At 38.6% G+C, this 16,669-nt stretch overlaps 1 protein-coding gene across 1 annotated transcript in view; it reads right to left on the bottom strand.

Annotated features, from left to right (window-relative positions):
- Positions 1 to 1,534: 1,534 nt before the first annotated feature.
- The window catches only part of UGGT2 (UDP-glucose glycoprotein glucosyltransferase 2), a 270,417-nt gene continuing 255,282 nt past the window's right edge, over positions 1,535 to 16,669 (bottom strand). Inside the window, exon 39 of the mRNA XM_010358916.2 lies at positions 1,535 to 1,767. Within this exon, the coding sequence (XP_010357218.2) occupies positions 1,745 to 1,767 (23 nt within the window). The 3' untranslated portion in view covers positions 1,535 to 1,744. The remainder of the gene's footprint in view (positions 1,768 to 16,669) is intronic.

Here is a 16,669-nt window from a genome sequence, read left to right as displayed (position 1 = left end):
CCCGGCCACCGCAGCAGACCACTGGGTAGCTGGGTGGAGCATCTGGCCTAGAACCTTACAGAGTCTCACCTCTTACCAATCCCCAGCTACAGCTGACTCCCAAGAGGAGTGAGCTAGACAGCACCATTATGTTGGCCGCCCCAGGACCACTTACTACTCCAGCCTCTGAGTGTACCCTATAGGATACTCCGAACTCACAGGAATAACCTAGTTCCACCAGAGCAGGCCATAAATGGTACACTCCATTTTAACACAGACAAACACGAACAAGTAAGAAAGGGAGATGACTGCGAGAGGGAGAGGCAGGTGCCCTCTTATTAGGAATGAATGGAGCTGATGTTTAACTCTATGGGCTGTTCTGTAATACAGAAGGATTAGCCTCGTTCTGAAGAGCTCACAGGAGTGAGCTTCTGGCTCATGATGGAACTGTGTGTACAGAGCTGTCCAAAGACGGACCAGCCTGTCTGTAGAGGTAGAGAGTTCCCTGTTGTCCCGGAACTTCCAAGATGGCCTGAGGCTCAGCTTTACAGGCAGGGCCTTAGAACAGGGGCTGGCACACTAGCTGGGGGCCCAATTCTATTAAATGCTTCTCAAACAAACTTGTCTAATTACAGAACCATCTGGAGAGCTTTTTAAAAAATCATGATTTACCAAGCTGACTTCAGACCTAATGAATCAGACTCTCCACAGGATGAGGTCCAAATGGTACTGAGTTCTCTTCCAGTCCCATGATCCTATGATTTTAGAATAGTTGGATAGTTTTTAAACATTTTACTATTATTCATCTATTATTAATACACATCAGAAAAACAAACTGTTTATATCCTCAACTAGTTCTCATAAAAGTACCTAGTCCTTTTAAAAAGAGAATACACATATATCCCACATGCCCATAAATAATTTTTATGACATAAAATTAGAAACATTAGAACATCCAAATACCGCATTAAAACATTAAGATAAATGATTACCATGCAACAATATTACTTCCATTTTAAAACACCAGTTAAGGTACAAATGGGCTTTATTATTATTATTGTCTCAGAAGGAAAGAAATACAAAAAAATAGGTTTCTGTAATTTTAAATGCATTTCTGTAATTTTATTATTTATATTATTTTTTGTGACAGTCTTACTCTGTCGCCCAGGCTTGAGTGCAATGGCGCGATATTGGCTCACTGAAACCCCCGCCTCCTGGATTCAAACAATTCACCTGCCTCATCCTCCTAAGTAGCTGGGATTACAGGTGCCCAGCACCACACCCAGCTAATTTTTTGTATTTTTCATAGAGATGGGGTTCTGCCGTGTTGGCCAGGCTGGTCTTGAACTCCTGAACTCAGGTGATCCACCTGTCTTGGCCTCCTAAAGTGCTGGGATTACAGGTGTGAGCCACTGCACCAGCCTAAATGCATTTCTGTAATTTTAAATGCATTTTGTGAATAAGGAAATGTGGATGCACATAAAACTAGATATAAAAGGCTACAGTTTGATAAACACCAGCTAGTCCGGTACCTCAGGAAAAAGGAACAATCAGGTTTTAAATACTCAATGGTCATTTATTATATAACTTAAACTTATTCAGTATATTAAATACCTGTTTTAAATAATTACAAATTTTTAAAATTAAAGAATATGTCACTGATCTTCATGAGACTTCCAAATCGTCTCAGCAGGGGCTCCACACTTCCCCAGCAGGCGGCAGTTTTCCTGTCATGCTTTCGCCTTCCTTCTCATATAAACCAGTGCTAGAGTTCATCGTGTGTCAAAACTGTAGGGGAGAAAAGTTTATTTAGCTCCTGGCATCTTAAACATAAAATTATCTTAAATATTAACTTATGTTTGATGAGGAAGCACCGGAATTGACTGAGGATCCTTTATTTGCTAGTTCAGTACCTATATGCTTCATTATGCCACACAAGAATAGCTCTTTGTACACTGTGATGTCTATTATATTGTCTCATAACTACTGGTCTTTCTACCCACCTAGAATGTGAGCTCCCATGAGTCTATGAGGACAAGGAACATACCTTACTTATCTTTGTTATCTTTAGGATCTAGCATCCTGCCTGGCAGATAAGAGGTCTTGAAGAATACTAACAGATTATTCACTGTGAATATAGTATTCTACCCTTAATGTAATGAAACAACAGAAAGCAGAGGACATATTAATATATAGTCGTCATCTAAGATGGGAGACACAGCACTCTGACACAGATGTAAGTACTACATAAATGCAAGCACAATTCTGATGAAGACTCTTAGAGAGCAAAATGGTCTCTTCTGCATCACTGAGCTGTCACATACCAACTGGCGTAAATCACTGAGAACTCAATATTTTCAGGCAGAAATTAATTAAAATATAATTTAAATGCATGCTGTTCCACAATTCAAGATGTCAGACTATGTTTCTTCACTAAATTCTACTGGAAAGATAATAAATATAAAAAGGAAAAACAATAATGAGAATGAGGGAAGTGGTTACAAGACACTGCTGGGGCAAAGTTATCAATGAATTTCAAGAAATGGGAAACAGGGATAAGACAGCATGAAACAACTTCATCCCAGAATACACAGCTGAAACGATGACTTGGCTTTCCTGATGGAGGAGTCTGGGAGAGGTTACTAACAAACACCAGTGGATAGTGAGTCACACAGTGAAGCAATTCAGTGAAGGACTGTCTGTGGAAAATCTGTGCCTGTCAGCTCCCCACTCTCATTCTTCTGAATCTAAGACAGAAACTAACACCCTGGCATCTATTCTAAGATAAAAAGTGGAAGTCTGTTCTTGAAAGAAAATTGAACAATTCTCAGAGACAAAGAGGGAGAAATAAAGGGTGGGAGAGACGGGGAAACAGGATTTTGGTTTTTGTTTTTTTTTTTTTGAGATGGAGTTTCACTCTTGTTGCCCAGACTGGAGTGTAGTGGCTTGATCTCGGCTCACTGCAACCTCTGCCTCCTGGGTTCAAGCAGTTCTCCTGCCTCAGCCTCCCGAGTAGCTGGAATTACAGGCATGTGCCACCACGCCCAGCTAATTTTGTATGTTTAGTAGAGACGGGGTTTCTCCATGTTGGTCAGGCTGGTCTCGAACTCCTGACCTCAGATGATCCACCGCCTTGGCCCCCCAAAGTGCTGGGATTACAGACATGAGCCACCGTGTCCGGCCGTAAAGAGGCATTTTTATATGGGTGTCTGCTCTTTTTTTTTTTTTTTTTTTTGAGGCGGAGTCTCGCTCTGTCGCCCAGGCTGGAGTGCAGTGGCCGGATCTCAGCTCACTGCAAGCTCCGCCTCCCGGGTTCACGCCATTCTCCTGCCTCAGCCTCCCGAGTAGCTGGGATTACAGGTGCCGCCACCTCACCCGGCTAGTTTTTTTTTGTATTTTTAGTAGAGACGGGGTTTCACCGGGTTAGCCAGGATGGTCTCGATCTCCTGACCTTGTGATCCGCCCGTCTCGGCCTCCCAAAGTGCTGGGATTACAGGCTTGAGCCACCGCGCCCGGCCGTGTCTGCTCTTAAGTAAAGCGCCCTCATTTGGGTTTTTGGGGTGGTGTATAGGATGGGCTTTGATCTGTTCCATGACCATACACCTAGAAGGAGGCCTGCCAGTTGTACACCATGGGTTAGTAATTAACCCTCCCACCTGGGGAAGCCTGTCAGAGAAAGAAGCACATTTAAACCCTGGCAAAGGAAACCCACACCAGTTATTATATTGATCAATCTAATATTTCATTCTTAAATATATATGAACAGCCAAAGATCTCCAGGTTTCTGAGGAAGACCAGTAACAAAAGAAAAAAGGGCCAAGATGAATACATAGAACAACATAAACAAAAAGGACCTGAAAAGAACTAAAGCAATATTCAAAACAGTTCTAATTGGTATTTCAGGGGATATTAGAAAAAGTGAAACCATAAGACAAGAACAAAATGAAATTAAAAAGAAGCAAGCAGGGAAAAGAAAGATCTGTTACAAATTAAGAAGTGATTACCCCTCTAAAATAAATGAATAGAAAGATTGAAGGTAATGCCTAAGAATTTTCTCAGAGTACAAATGAAAAAATATACAAGAGAAAATGTAAGTACAAAAGATCTATAGGACTAAGAAGACAGTTCTATTTACAGTAGCATCAAAAGGATCAAAATAATTAGGAATAAACCTAGGAGGTAAAATGTGTTTACTGAAAATAAAAGATTGCTGAGATAAATGCAAGACGACATAAATAAATGGAAAGACATTCCATGTTCATGAGCTGGAAGTTTAATATTAAGATGTATATACTAATATTAAGATGTATATACTACCCAAAGCAATCTACAGACTCAGATTCAACAAAATCCCTATAAAAATCCCTATAAAAACCCCAATGATGCTTTTTATAGAAACAGGAAAAGTCATCCTGAAATTCATACAGAATCACAAGTGATGCTGAAAATAATTCTGAAAAAGAAGAATGAAGTTGGCAGATTCACATTTCCTGATTTTGTAACATATTACAAAGCTTCAGTAATGAAAACAGTATGGTGCTGGCATAAAGACAAACAGCCCAATGGAATAGAGAGTCCAGAAATAAACTCTTGTGTATGTGATCAATTCATCTTTGATAAGAATGCCAAGAATACTCAGTGGGAAAATAAGTCTCCTTCATATCAAACTGGATATCCATAAACAAAAGAATAAAGCTGGACTCCTATCTTACATGACATATGAAAATTAACTCAAAATCAATTAAAAACCTAAATATAAGACCTGAAATTATAAAACTCCTGAGGAAGACATAGGGAAAAATCTTCATGACGCTGACATAGCAATGACTTCTTACATATGACACAAAAAATATAATAAAAGCAAAAATAGATAGATGGGATTATATTAAACCTAAAAACCTTTGTGCATCAAATGACACAATGAACAGAGTGGAAAGGCAACCTAACAAATCAGAGAAAATATATGCAAATAATATATCTGATAAGCGATTAATATCTACAATATGTAAAGAAACTCTGCAACTTAAAAACAAAAAATCAAATAACCTGATTAAAAATGGGCAACGAACTTGAATATACATTTCTTCAAAGATGATATACAAATAGCAAACATAAGAAAAGATGCTCAATATCACTAATCATCACAGAAATGCATAACAAAACTACAATGAAATTATTACGTCAGACCCATTAGTATGACTGCTATATATATAAAAAAAGAAAAGGCCGGGCGCGGTGGCTCAAGCCTGTAATCCCAGCACTTTGGGAGGCCGAGACGGGCGGATCACAAGGTCAGGAGATCGAGACCATCCTGGCTAACCCGGTGAAACCCCGTCTCTACTAAAAATACAAAAAAAAACTAGCCGGGTGAGGTGGCGGCACCTGTAATCCCAGCTACTCGGGAGGCTGAGGCAGGAGAATGGCGTGAACCCGGGAGGCGGAGCTTGCAGTGAGCTGAGATCCGGCCACTGCACTCCAGCCTGGGTGACAGAGCGAGACTCCGTCTCAAAAAAAAAAAAAAAAAAAAAAAAAAAAAAACCGAAAATAAGAAGTGTTGGTGAGGATATGGAGAAATTGGAACTCTTTTGCACTGCTGATGGGATTGTAAAATAATGCAACTGCTATGAAAAACAGAGGTTCCTTAAAAATTCATATGATTTGGCAATCCTATTTCTGGATATATATATATCCAAAATAATGGAAAGCGGGGTCTCAAAGAGATATACACACACATGTCCACAGCTGCATTATTCACAGTAGCCAAAAGGTGAAAGCAAACCAAATGTCCATCGATGGATGAATGCGTAAACAAAATGTGGTAATATATATATACTATGGAATTTTATTCAGTCTCTTAAAAGGGAAGGAAATCCTGTCATATGTTACAACATGAATAAATCTTGACAATATTATGCTGAGTGAAATCAGTCAGTCACAAAAAAATAAATACTATATTATCGCACTTACATAAAGTATCTAGAGTAATCAAATTCATTCATCTAGAGAGTAGAATGATGTTTGCCAGGGGCTAGGGAGAGAGGGGGAAGGGGAACTGTTAATGAGTATAAAGTTTCAGATTTGCAACATAAAAAAGTTCTGGAGATCTATTCCAAAACAATGTGAATATACTTAACATTACTGAACTTAAAAATGGTTAAGATAGTAATTCTTGTTACGTGTTGTTTTTTTTTTTTAACCACAATTAAAAAATACATAAAAATTGTATAGGATTGAACCAAGAGATATAAAAATCCAACTAGTTAGAATCCTGGACAGAGAGAACAGAGGTAAAGGGGAAAGAGGTACATTATTTAAAACAAAAACAAACAGACAAACAAAAACAAAAACACAGTGAAAAAAAAAAAGTCCAAATTTGAAGAAAGGCATGAGTCATTAAACACACAAGCAAATTTACGGGATGCAATAAAAATGTGATCAGGGAAACTTATAGCTGTAAACACTAACATCGAAAAAGAAAAAAGATCTCAATTCAGCAACTCGACTTTGTAGCTTAAGGAACTGTAGCTGGTCAGGCAGGAATATGGGTAGCCAGGGTATCATATTTACAGTTGGTATATGAAATGGGGCAGTCTTGCAGCCTGGGCCCTTAATCTGCAGGGTGTGAAGGTTAACTCCAGGAGTTAATGTCAGAGTTGAAATGAATTACTGGAGATCCAGCTGGTGTCCAGCGAATTGGAGAATTGGTGTTAGCAAAACATTATATATTTGTTGTCAGGAAGAAAGAACATCAGATGACAGCACTACTCAAAGTGATCTACATATTTGACACAATCCCGATCAAAACCCCAATGACACTTTTTGCAGAAATAGAAAAACCTAAAATTCATATAAAATCTTGAAGGACCTTAATAGCCAAAACAATTTTAAAAAGAAAAAAATTGGACTCACTGATTTAAAAACTTACTACAAAGCTACAGTAATTAAAACAGTATGGTACTGGAATAAAAAGAGACATATAGACTAAAGGAATAGAGAACCCAGAAATAAATCCTTGCATATATGATCAAATGATTCTGACAAGGGTGTTCAGACCATTCAATGGGGAAATGACAGTCTCTCTAACAAATTGTGCTGGGACAACTAGATAGCCACACGCCAAAGAATGAAGTTGGACTCCTACTTCATACCATATTTAAAAATTAACTAAAGATAGATTTAAAAATCTAAGTGTAAGACCTAAAGCTCTTAGAAGAAAACATATATGGAAATCTTTGTGAATTGGATTGGGTAATACAGTTGACCCTTGAATAACACAGAAGTTAGGAATGGACACTAAACCCCTGCACAGCTGAAAATCCACATATAACTTTTGACTCTCTAAAAACGTTACTAATAGCCTACTGTTGACTGGAAGCCTTAGAGATAACATAAACAGCTAACACAGTTAACATATTTTGTATATGTATTGTATACTGTATTCTTACAACAAAGGAAGCTAGAGAAAATGTTAAGAAAATCATAAGAGAAAATATACCTTACTATTCATTAAGTGGAAGTGGGTCATCAGAAAGGTCATCATCCACACTGTCTTCACATTCCATAGGCTAAGGAAGAGGAGTTGTTAGTTTGGTCTTGTTGTCTCTGGTGGCAGAAGTGGCAGAAGTGGCAGAGGTGGAAGAGGTAGAAGGGGAGGCAGGAGAGGCAGGCACACTCAGTGTAACTTCACAGAAATACCTTGTAATTTCTGTCTGATTTTTTTTGTTGTTGTTATTTCTCTAAAAACGTTTCTCTATGGTACCAATCCTTCTTCCTTCTTCTGCTGTTTGTGTTAGTCTCAGTCTCCATATCATAGAGGGATCCATGTCATAAAAAGCAAAAGCAGTCTTTAATTGGAACTCTTCTGCCAATTGTCTAATGTCACTTTGTTTTCTGGCACTGCTTCTATGTCTTCTTCCTCATTGTGTGGCACTGGTTCAGAAGCACTCATCTCCATCAAGTCATCTGTTAATTCTTCTGGTGTGGTGTCTACTAGCTCTTTAATTTATTCAAGAAATCCGTATCTTGAAAGCCTCATCCCCCCCCCCCCTTTTTTTTTTTTTTTTGCCATATTCACAATCTCTTTCATGATTTCCTTGGTTAGCTTTGTCGTAAATCCTATGAAGTCATGCACAACATCTGGACAGTTTTCTCCAGCAGGAATTTATGGCTTGGGGCTTGATAACTTTCATGGTTTTTTCTATAACAATGATGGTATTTTCAATATTATCATCCTTCCAGACTTTCAGGTTCTATCAGGGTTCTCTTTCACAGCACTGACAATCTTTTCCAAAGAGTACTTTCTGCAACGAGGCTTAAAGGTCCTTATGACACCCTGATCTAGAGACTGAATTAGAGATGTTGAGTTTGGGGGCCGATAGACCCCTTTGACACCTTCAGTGTTGAGCTCATGGAGTTCTGGGTGGCCAGAGAGCATTGCCCAATATCAAAAGAACTTTAAAAGGCAGTCCCTTACAGGCAACATACTTCCTGACCCCAGGGACAAAAGCATTGATGGAACCAATGCAGAGAAAGGATTCTTGTTGCCCAGACATTCTGTTGTGCAACCAAAAGACTGGCAGCTGGTATTTATCTTTATCTTCAAGGCTTGGAGGTTAGCAGCTTTATAGATAAGAACAATACTGATCTTAAGACCAACTGCATTTGTATAAAATAACAGAGGTAGCCTATCTCTTCCTGCTTCAAATCTTGGTTTTCATTTCTCTTCCTTACTAATAAATGTCCTTTGTGGCATTTTTTTTTTTTTTCTACAAACAGGGAACTTTCATCTTCATTAAAAATCTATTGGGGCAGATATCTTTTCTCCTTAGTGATTTTTTTTATTTCATAATTGAGAGTTTACTGGTTGGGTTGAGGATCACCACATAGACATTTCAATTTGTACACAATTCTTAACATATGTACCAAAAATCTAAAAAACCATGTATTGCAAATTTCTTTTTTCAATGGTCCTTACACTGGATACATTTATCTTGAAATGGATAATCACATGTGAAGACCTCAGTCTACTGTACATATCAAGCAATTCAACTTTTTCTTGTAATATCATGGCTTTTTTCTCTGCTTCTTGGGAGCACTTCCAGCATCACTAGTGATAATCCATGACTTCATTTGGGTCCCAGGGTATTATTCAAGTTTTATGGTATTGCACTAAACACGATATGAACTGCTCATGTGGAGATGATTAGTGTTTTAAGCAGACACACTACTTGAGCTCACTGCAACAGCAACAGGCGGTGGCTACGACATTATTACAGTAGTATAGTATGTACTACAGTTAATTTTATGTTTGTTTGTATTTCTCAACTGCCTATGATGCCATGTATGGTCTGTGTTTGTGTGCATACATTTATCAATTTTAACTTTTAATAATAGACTTATGGATATTTTATACAGTAAATAATAAAACAGACTAGTATCTACATATGTTTTAAGCATTCATGACATACCTAGCTTTTTAGTCTTTTCAATATTTCTAGGTTACATGGTTCCTCTGCACGTTTTTTCAAACTGTTGCAAATATCCAAAAAATTTTCCAGTATATTTGTTGAAAAAAATCTATAGATAGGTGGACCTGTGCAGTTCAAACCTGTGTCGTTAAAGGGCCAAATGTAGTTTCTTAGCTATAGTACCAAAAACACAAGCAAGAAAAGACAAAAAAACCTGAGTATCAAAAATATAAACATTTGTACCACAAAGGACATCATCAAGAAAATGAAAAGACAACCATAAAATGGGAGAAAATTTTATAAATCACACTTGGTAAGGTACTTGTATCAAAATATATAAAGAACTCTTACAAATACACAACAAAAAGAAAACACAATTCAAAAATGGGCAAAGGATCTCAATAGATATTTCTCTAAAAAAGATATACAGACTGCCAATAAGCACACAATAAGATGGTGAATATCGGCCGGGCGCGGTGGCTCAAGCCTGTAATCCCAGCACTTTGGGAGGCCGAGACGGGCGGATCACGAGGTCAGGAGATGGAGACCATCCTGGCTAACCCGGTGAAACCCCGTCTCTACTAAAAAATACAAAAAACTAGCCGGGCGAGGTGGCGGGCGCCTGTAGTCCCAGCCACTCGGGAGGCTGAGCCAGGAGAATGGCATAAACCAGGGAGGTGGAGCTTGCAGTGAGCTGAGATCCGACCACTGCACTCCAGCCTGGGTGACAGAACAAGACTCCGTCTCAAAAAAAAAAAAAAAAAAAAAAGGATGGTGAATAGCATCTGCCATCAAGGAAATGCAAATCAAAACCACAGTGAGATACTACTTCTCAGCCACTATGATATTTTTAATCAAAAAGACATAAAAAGTATTGACAAGGATGTAGGGAGATTAGAACCTTCATATACCTCTGGTGGAAATGTAAAATACAGCCAGTGGTTTTGGAAAATAGTCTGACAGTTCCTCAAGTGCTCAAACACAGACGACCCAATGATTTCAGTAAGTATAAACCCATTTACCATATGACGACCCAGTGATTTCACTAAGTATAAACCCAAGGAAAATGAAAACATAATATCCACTTAAAACCTGTACATAAATATTCATAGAAATATATTTTAACAGCATAATGCTAAGTGAAATAAGCCAGTTACAAATTATGACATTGGACAATCCCATCCATGTGAAACCTCCAGGCAAATCTGTGGAGACAGAAGTAGATTCGTAGTACTTTCTAGATCAGTTGTTCAGGGTCAAGGAGATAGGGAAATTAGGGGGTGAGCTAAAGAGGATAGGATTTCTTTATGGGGTAGTGAATATGTTCTGAAGTTGATTGCTGTGATGGATGCACAACTCTGTGAATATACTAAAAGCCATTGAACTATACACTTTGAATTAGTGAATTGTAAAGTATGTGAATTATATATTAATAAGGCTATAGATAATTGTTTAAAATGCAAATAGAAACAATGTAATATGGGATTAATAATATATAATAGTAAAATGTATTATAACAATAGCATAAGAGAAAAGAGGAAAAAACAGAATTATAAGGTTGCAAAGTTCCTACACTATACATGAAACAAAGTAATATAATTTAAGGTCGACTATAGTATGTTAGAGACATATATTCTAAACTGTAGAAAAACTTCATTAAAAAATAAAGGAAGTATGGCTAATAAAATAATACTGGAGATAAAATTGAATTTGAAGAAGAAAACCCAAAAGGCGGCAGAAAAAAAGAAGGAAAAAAGGCATAAGGAACACAAATCAAATGGAAAAATTAGAAATGGCTTGTTTAAATCCAATCATCCATAATTACAATAAATGCAATGCTTTAAATGAAAGGTTAGCAAACTTTTACTGTAAAAAGATAATAAATATTTTCAGTTGTGGACTGTATAATCTCCAACAAAACTATTCAACTGCCATTGCAGCACAAAACAGTCACAGACAGTACATGAATGAATGAGCAAATCTATGTTCCAATGAAATTTTAGAAACACTAGATATTTGGATATAATTTTCATGTACCTCAAGTTATTACTCTTTTGATTTTTTCCAACCATTTAAAAACGTAAAAACAATTCTTTGGGGCTGTATAACAGCAGATTTGACCCACAGAGGACCCTTGTATAAATACTACAGTGACAAGCAGTCTTTAAGATTGGATTAAAAAGACCCAACTATATGCTCTCTGCAAGAAACCCACCCTAATATACTAACAAAGTTTTAAGTAAAAGGATAAAAAATACATTATGAAAACATTAAAACAGAAAAGCTTGAGCGTCTATATTAATATCAGATAATGCAGTCTCCAGAATGAGAGATTACCAGCTAATTATACAGTTTGAATTTTTGTCCCTATCTATATCTCATATTGAATTGAGTTGTAATTCCCAATGCTAGAGGTGGGGGCTTGGTGGGAGGTGGTTTGGGTCCTGGTGTCAGTCCTTCATGGCTTGGTGCTGTCTTTGCAGTAGTGAGTTCTCATAAGATCTGGTTGTTTAAAAGTGTGTGGCACACCGTACCCACCCTACTCTCTCTCATCTTGCTCCTGCTTTCACCATGTGATATGCCTGCTCCCACTTCACCTTCACCACAAGTAAAAGCTCCCTGAGGCCTCCCCCATTTATGGGGTAATGAATATGTTCTATGGTTGATTGCTGTGATGGATGCACAACTCTGTGAATATACTACAAGTGATTGAACTATACATTTTGATCGGTGAATTGTATAGTATGTGAATTATATCTCCCCAGAACCCAAGTGATGTTGGTGCCATGTTTGTATAGCCTGAGAACCATGAACCAATTAAACCTCTTTTCTTTATAAATCACCCAGTCTCAGGTATTTTTTTATGGCAGTGCAAGAACGGTCTAATACAGAAAATTGGTACCAAGGAGTGGGGCACTGCTATAAAGATACCTGAAAATGTGGGCACAACTTTGAAACTGGGTAATAGCAGAGGCTGGAAGAGTTTGGAGGGCTCAAAAGGAAATAGGAAGATAAAGGAAAGTTTGGAACATCTCAGAGATTGGTTAATGGTTGTGACCAAAATGTTGATAGTGATAGGGAAAGTGAAATGAGGTCTCAGATGGAAATGAGGAACTGACTGGGACCTGGAGCAAAGTCACACATGTTATGCTGTAGCAAAGAACTTGGCTGCATTCTGTTTGTGCCCTAGGGACCTGTGGAAGTTTGACTTCAAAGCGATGATTTAGATGGTATAAGAAATTTCTAAGCAGTCAAGTATTTAATACATGGCCTGGCTGTTTCTAGCAAGATATGCTCAGATGTGGGAGCAAAGAAATGATTTATAGTTGGAACTTTTAAAAGGGAAGCAGGGTGTAAAAGTGGAAAATTTGCAGCCAGGCCATGTAGAAAATAAAAGCTTGTTTTCAAAGGAAGAATCCAAGCAGGCTGTGGAGCAACCACTTGCTAGAGATATTTGCATAACCAAAAGGGAGCCAAGAGCTAACATCTAAGACAATGAGATCGAGACCATCCTGGCTAACACGGTGAAACCCCGTCTCTACTAAAAATACAAAAACTAGCCGGGCAAGGTGGCGGGCACCTATAGTCCCAGCTACTCGGGAGGCTGAGGCAGGAGAATGGCGTAAACCTGGGAGGCAGAGCTTGTAGTGAGCTGAGATCCGGCCACTGCACTCCAGTCCGGGCGACAGAGCGAGACTCCGCCTCAAAAAAAAAAAAAAAAAAGAAAAAGAAAAAGTCCTCAAAGGCATTTCAGAGACCTTTGCAGCAGCCCCTCCCATTACAGGCCCAGAGACCTAAAAGGGAAGAATGGTTTCATGGGCCAGGCCCAGGGCCCTGCTGCCCTGCAGCCCTGCACAGCCTCAAGACACTGTTTTCCTCATTCTGACCACTCTGGCTCCAGCATGGGCTAAAGGAGCCCCAGATAGCTCAGGCTGCTACTTCAGAGGGTGCAAGCCATGAGCCTTGGTGGCTGTCATGTGGTGTTAAGCCTGTAGGCATGCAGAATGCAACAGTGAATGAGGCTTGGCAGCCACTGCCTAGATTTCAGAGAACGTATTTTAAAAGTCTGAGTATCTAGGCAGAAGCCTGCGGCAAGGGTGGAGCCTCAGAGAGAACCTCTACTAGGGAAGTATGAAGTGAAAAAGTGGGATTGTACCCCCTTCCTCCCAGAGAGTCCCCACTGGGGGACTGCCTAGTAGAGCTATGAGAAGAGGGCCACTGTCCTCCAGAGCCCGGAATAGTAGACCCACTGGCAGCTTGCACGTTCAGTGTGGAAAAGCTATAGGCACTCAAGTCTAGCCTGTGAGAGTAGCCTCAGGGGTTGAACCCTGCAAGGCCACAGGGGTGGAACTGCTCAACGCCTTGGGAGCCCACCCCTTATATCAGTGTACCTGGATGTGGGACATGGAGTTAAAGGAGATTATTTTGGAGCTTTATGATTTAATGACTGCCCTGCTGGGTTTTGGACCTGTGTGGGCCTGTAGCCCCTTTCTTTTGGCCAATTTTTTTCCTTTTGGAAGAGAAATGTTTACCCAATGCTTATATCTCCTTTGTATTTTGGAAGTAACTAGTTTTTTATTTTACAGGCTCATAGGTGGAGGGGATTTGCCTCAGATCTCATGTCCTTCTCACATTGTAAAATACAATCATGCCTTCCCAACAGTCTCCTAAAGTCTTAACTCATTCCAGCATTAACTCAAAACTCCAAAGTCCAAAGCCTCATCTGAGGCAATCTCCTTTGACTTCAACTCATTCTATTAAACAAGCATTACCTTTGACATTAACACCAGATGAAGGCATTAAGAAAATTATAGACCAATAACCTCCATGAACACAGATGCAAAAATCTTTAAGAAAATTTCAGGAAATTGAAACCAGCAATGCAGAAAAAGGATCCTCCATCATAGCCAAGTAGACTTTATCTCAGAAATACAAGGTTGATTAAACACTGTAATGTCAATCAGGATAATTTATACATTAACTACAAGAGAAAAGCCACATGATCATCTCAACAGATACAGAAAAAGCATTTTAAATACTCAAGCATCAATTTATGATGAAAACTCCCAGTAAACTAGGAATAAAAGGAAACCTTTTCAGCCTGATAAAGGACAACTATGAAGACCCAAAGTTAACATCATACATCATGGTCTAAAACTAAATGCCTTCTCACTAAGATGAAAAACAGGCAAGGAAGGGTATCTGTTCTCAACCCAGAGGTCCTTGCCAGTCCAGCACAATAAGAAAAATAAATAAAGCACCTTACTATGAAGACTGGAAAGGAAAAAGTAAAACTATTTTTATTTGCTGAAGATATGATCCATTGTGAAGAAAATCCTGTGAACTCTACAACTATAACAGGATCCATTATGAAAAAATTCCTAAGATCTCTACTAGAACTAATAAGTGAGTATAGCAAAGCCACATGACATAAGGCCAATATACAAGAATTAATTGTATTTCTATGTATTCGCAACAAACTAGAAATTTAAAAATACCATTTATATTAGCATTCAGTTATGAATTCTTAGTAAAATATGTACACTGCAAACTAAAACTCTGCTAGGAGTAATTAAAGACCAAAATAAATCAAGAAACATAACATATTCATGAATTGGAAGCTTAATATAATCAACACATTAATCTTCACCAAACTGATTTAACAAGAGTTGCAATCAAAATCTCAGTAGGCCTTTTTGTTTTCCAAAGAAATTCAAAACCCAAAACTTAAAAAAGGGCAAAAATCTTGAATAGGCACTTTGCAAAAAACAAAAAACAAACAAACAAAAAAACTTATACAGATGGCCAATAAGCACAATGATATGGTTTGGATCTATGTCCTCAACAAATCTCATCCCCAGTGGTGGAGGTGGGAGGGTATAATTCCCTGGTAGGAGGTAACTGGACCACGGGGGCAGAGTCCTCATGAATGGGTTAGCACTATCCCCTCAGTGCTGTTCTTGTGATAGTGGGTGAGTTAGTGTGAGACCTGGTTGTTTAAAAGTGTATGGCACCTCCCGCTTCTCTCTCTTGGTCCTGTTCCTCCCACGTAATACACCTGCTCCTACTTTGCCATTCACCATGAATAAAAGCTCCTTGAGGCTTCCCCACAAGCAGATGCTGCCATGCTTCTTGCACAGTCTGCGGAACCACATGAGCCAATTAAATCTCTTTTCTTTATAAATCACCCAGTCTCAGGTATTTCTTAACGGCAGTGTAAGAACGAACTAATATTATAATTAGTCTGTAGGGAAATGTAAATAGAAACTACAACAATATATCACTATGCATCCATTAAATTAAGAGAGAGATGATATCAAGTGTTAGTGAGGAAGTACAGCAATTGGAACTCTCATATGTTGTCTGTTAGAATGTTACAACCACTTTGGAAAACAGCTTCTCAGTCTCTTAGGTTAAATACAAGCTTTCCATATGACCCAACACCCCCATACTACTAGGTATTTACAGAAGAGAAATGAAAACATATAGTCCAGACTAAGACTAGTAACAGCCCCAAACTGGAAATAACCCAAATGGTCATCAAATACAAAGGACAGGCACAAAATAGTGTATCTATTCAATGGAATAGCATTCAAGAATAAAAAGGAATAATCTACTGATATATTCAACAACATGGTAAGTCTTTGGTTTCAATTTTGTGAATTCAAACAAAAGAGTATATACTTATTCAATGTATGGCACCGGAGGAAAGGCATAACTGTTACAACATGAAGTAGGTTAGTGATTGCAAGAGTTGGGTGTGGAAAGGAAGGTTCTGCCACAAAGGTAAATTGCAGAGCTGCATGGGCTGAGGAAAATGTTCTATATCTTGATAGTGATGGTAGTTACATGACTGTATATATTATTAAAAAGTCACTAAACTGGGCTGGGCACAGTGGCTCATGCCTGTAATCCTAGCACTTTGGGAAACTGAGGCAGGTGGATCACTTGAGGTCAGGAGTTCGAGACCAGCCTGGCCAACATGGCAAAACTCCCCCTCTACTAAAAGTACAAAAGTTATCCAGGCATGTTCGCACACGCTTGTAATTCCAGCTGCTTTGAGAAGCTGAGACACAAGAATCGCCTGACCCTGGGAGGTGGAGGTTGCAGTGAGCTGAGATCACACTACTACATTCCAGTCTGGATGACAAAGCAAGACTCTGTCTTTAAAAGAAAAAAAAAAAGTCACTAAACTGTATGCTTAAAATTGGTGAATCTTATAC

The sequence above is a fragment of the Rhinopithecus roxellana genome, chromosome 18, assembly GCF_007565055.1.
Source record: "Rhinopithecus roxellana isolate Shanxi Qingling chromosome 18, ASM756505v1, whole genome shotgun sequence".
Taxonomy (NCBI): domain Eukaryota; kingdom Metazoa; phylum Chordata; class Mammalia; order Primates; family Cercopithecidae; genus Rhinopithecus; species Rhinopithecus roxellana.
This window is presented reverse-complemented; position numbering and strand designations above follow the sequence as displayed.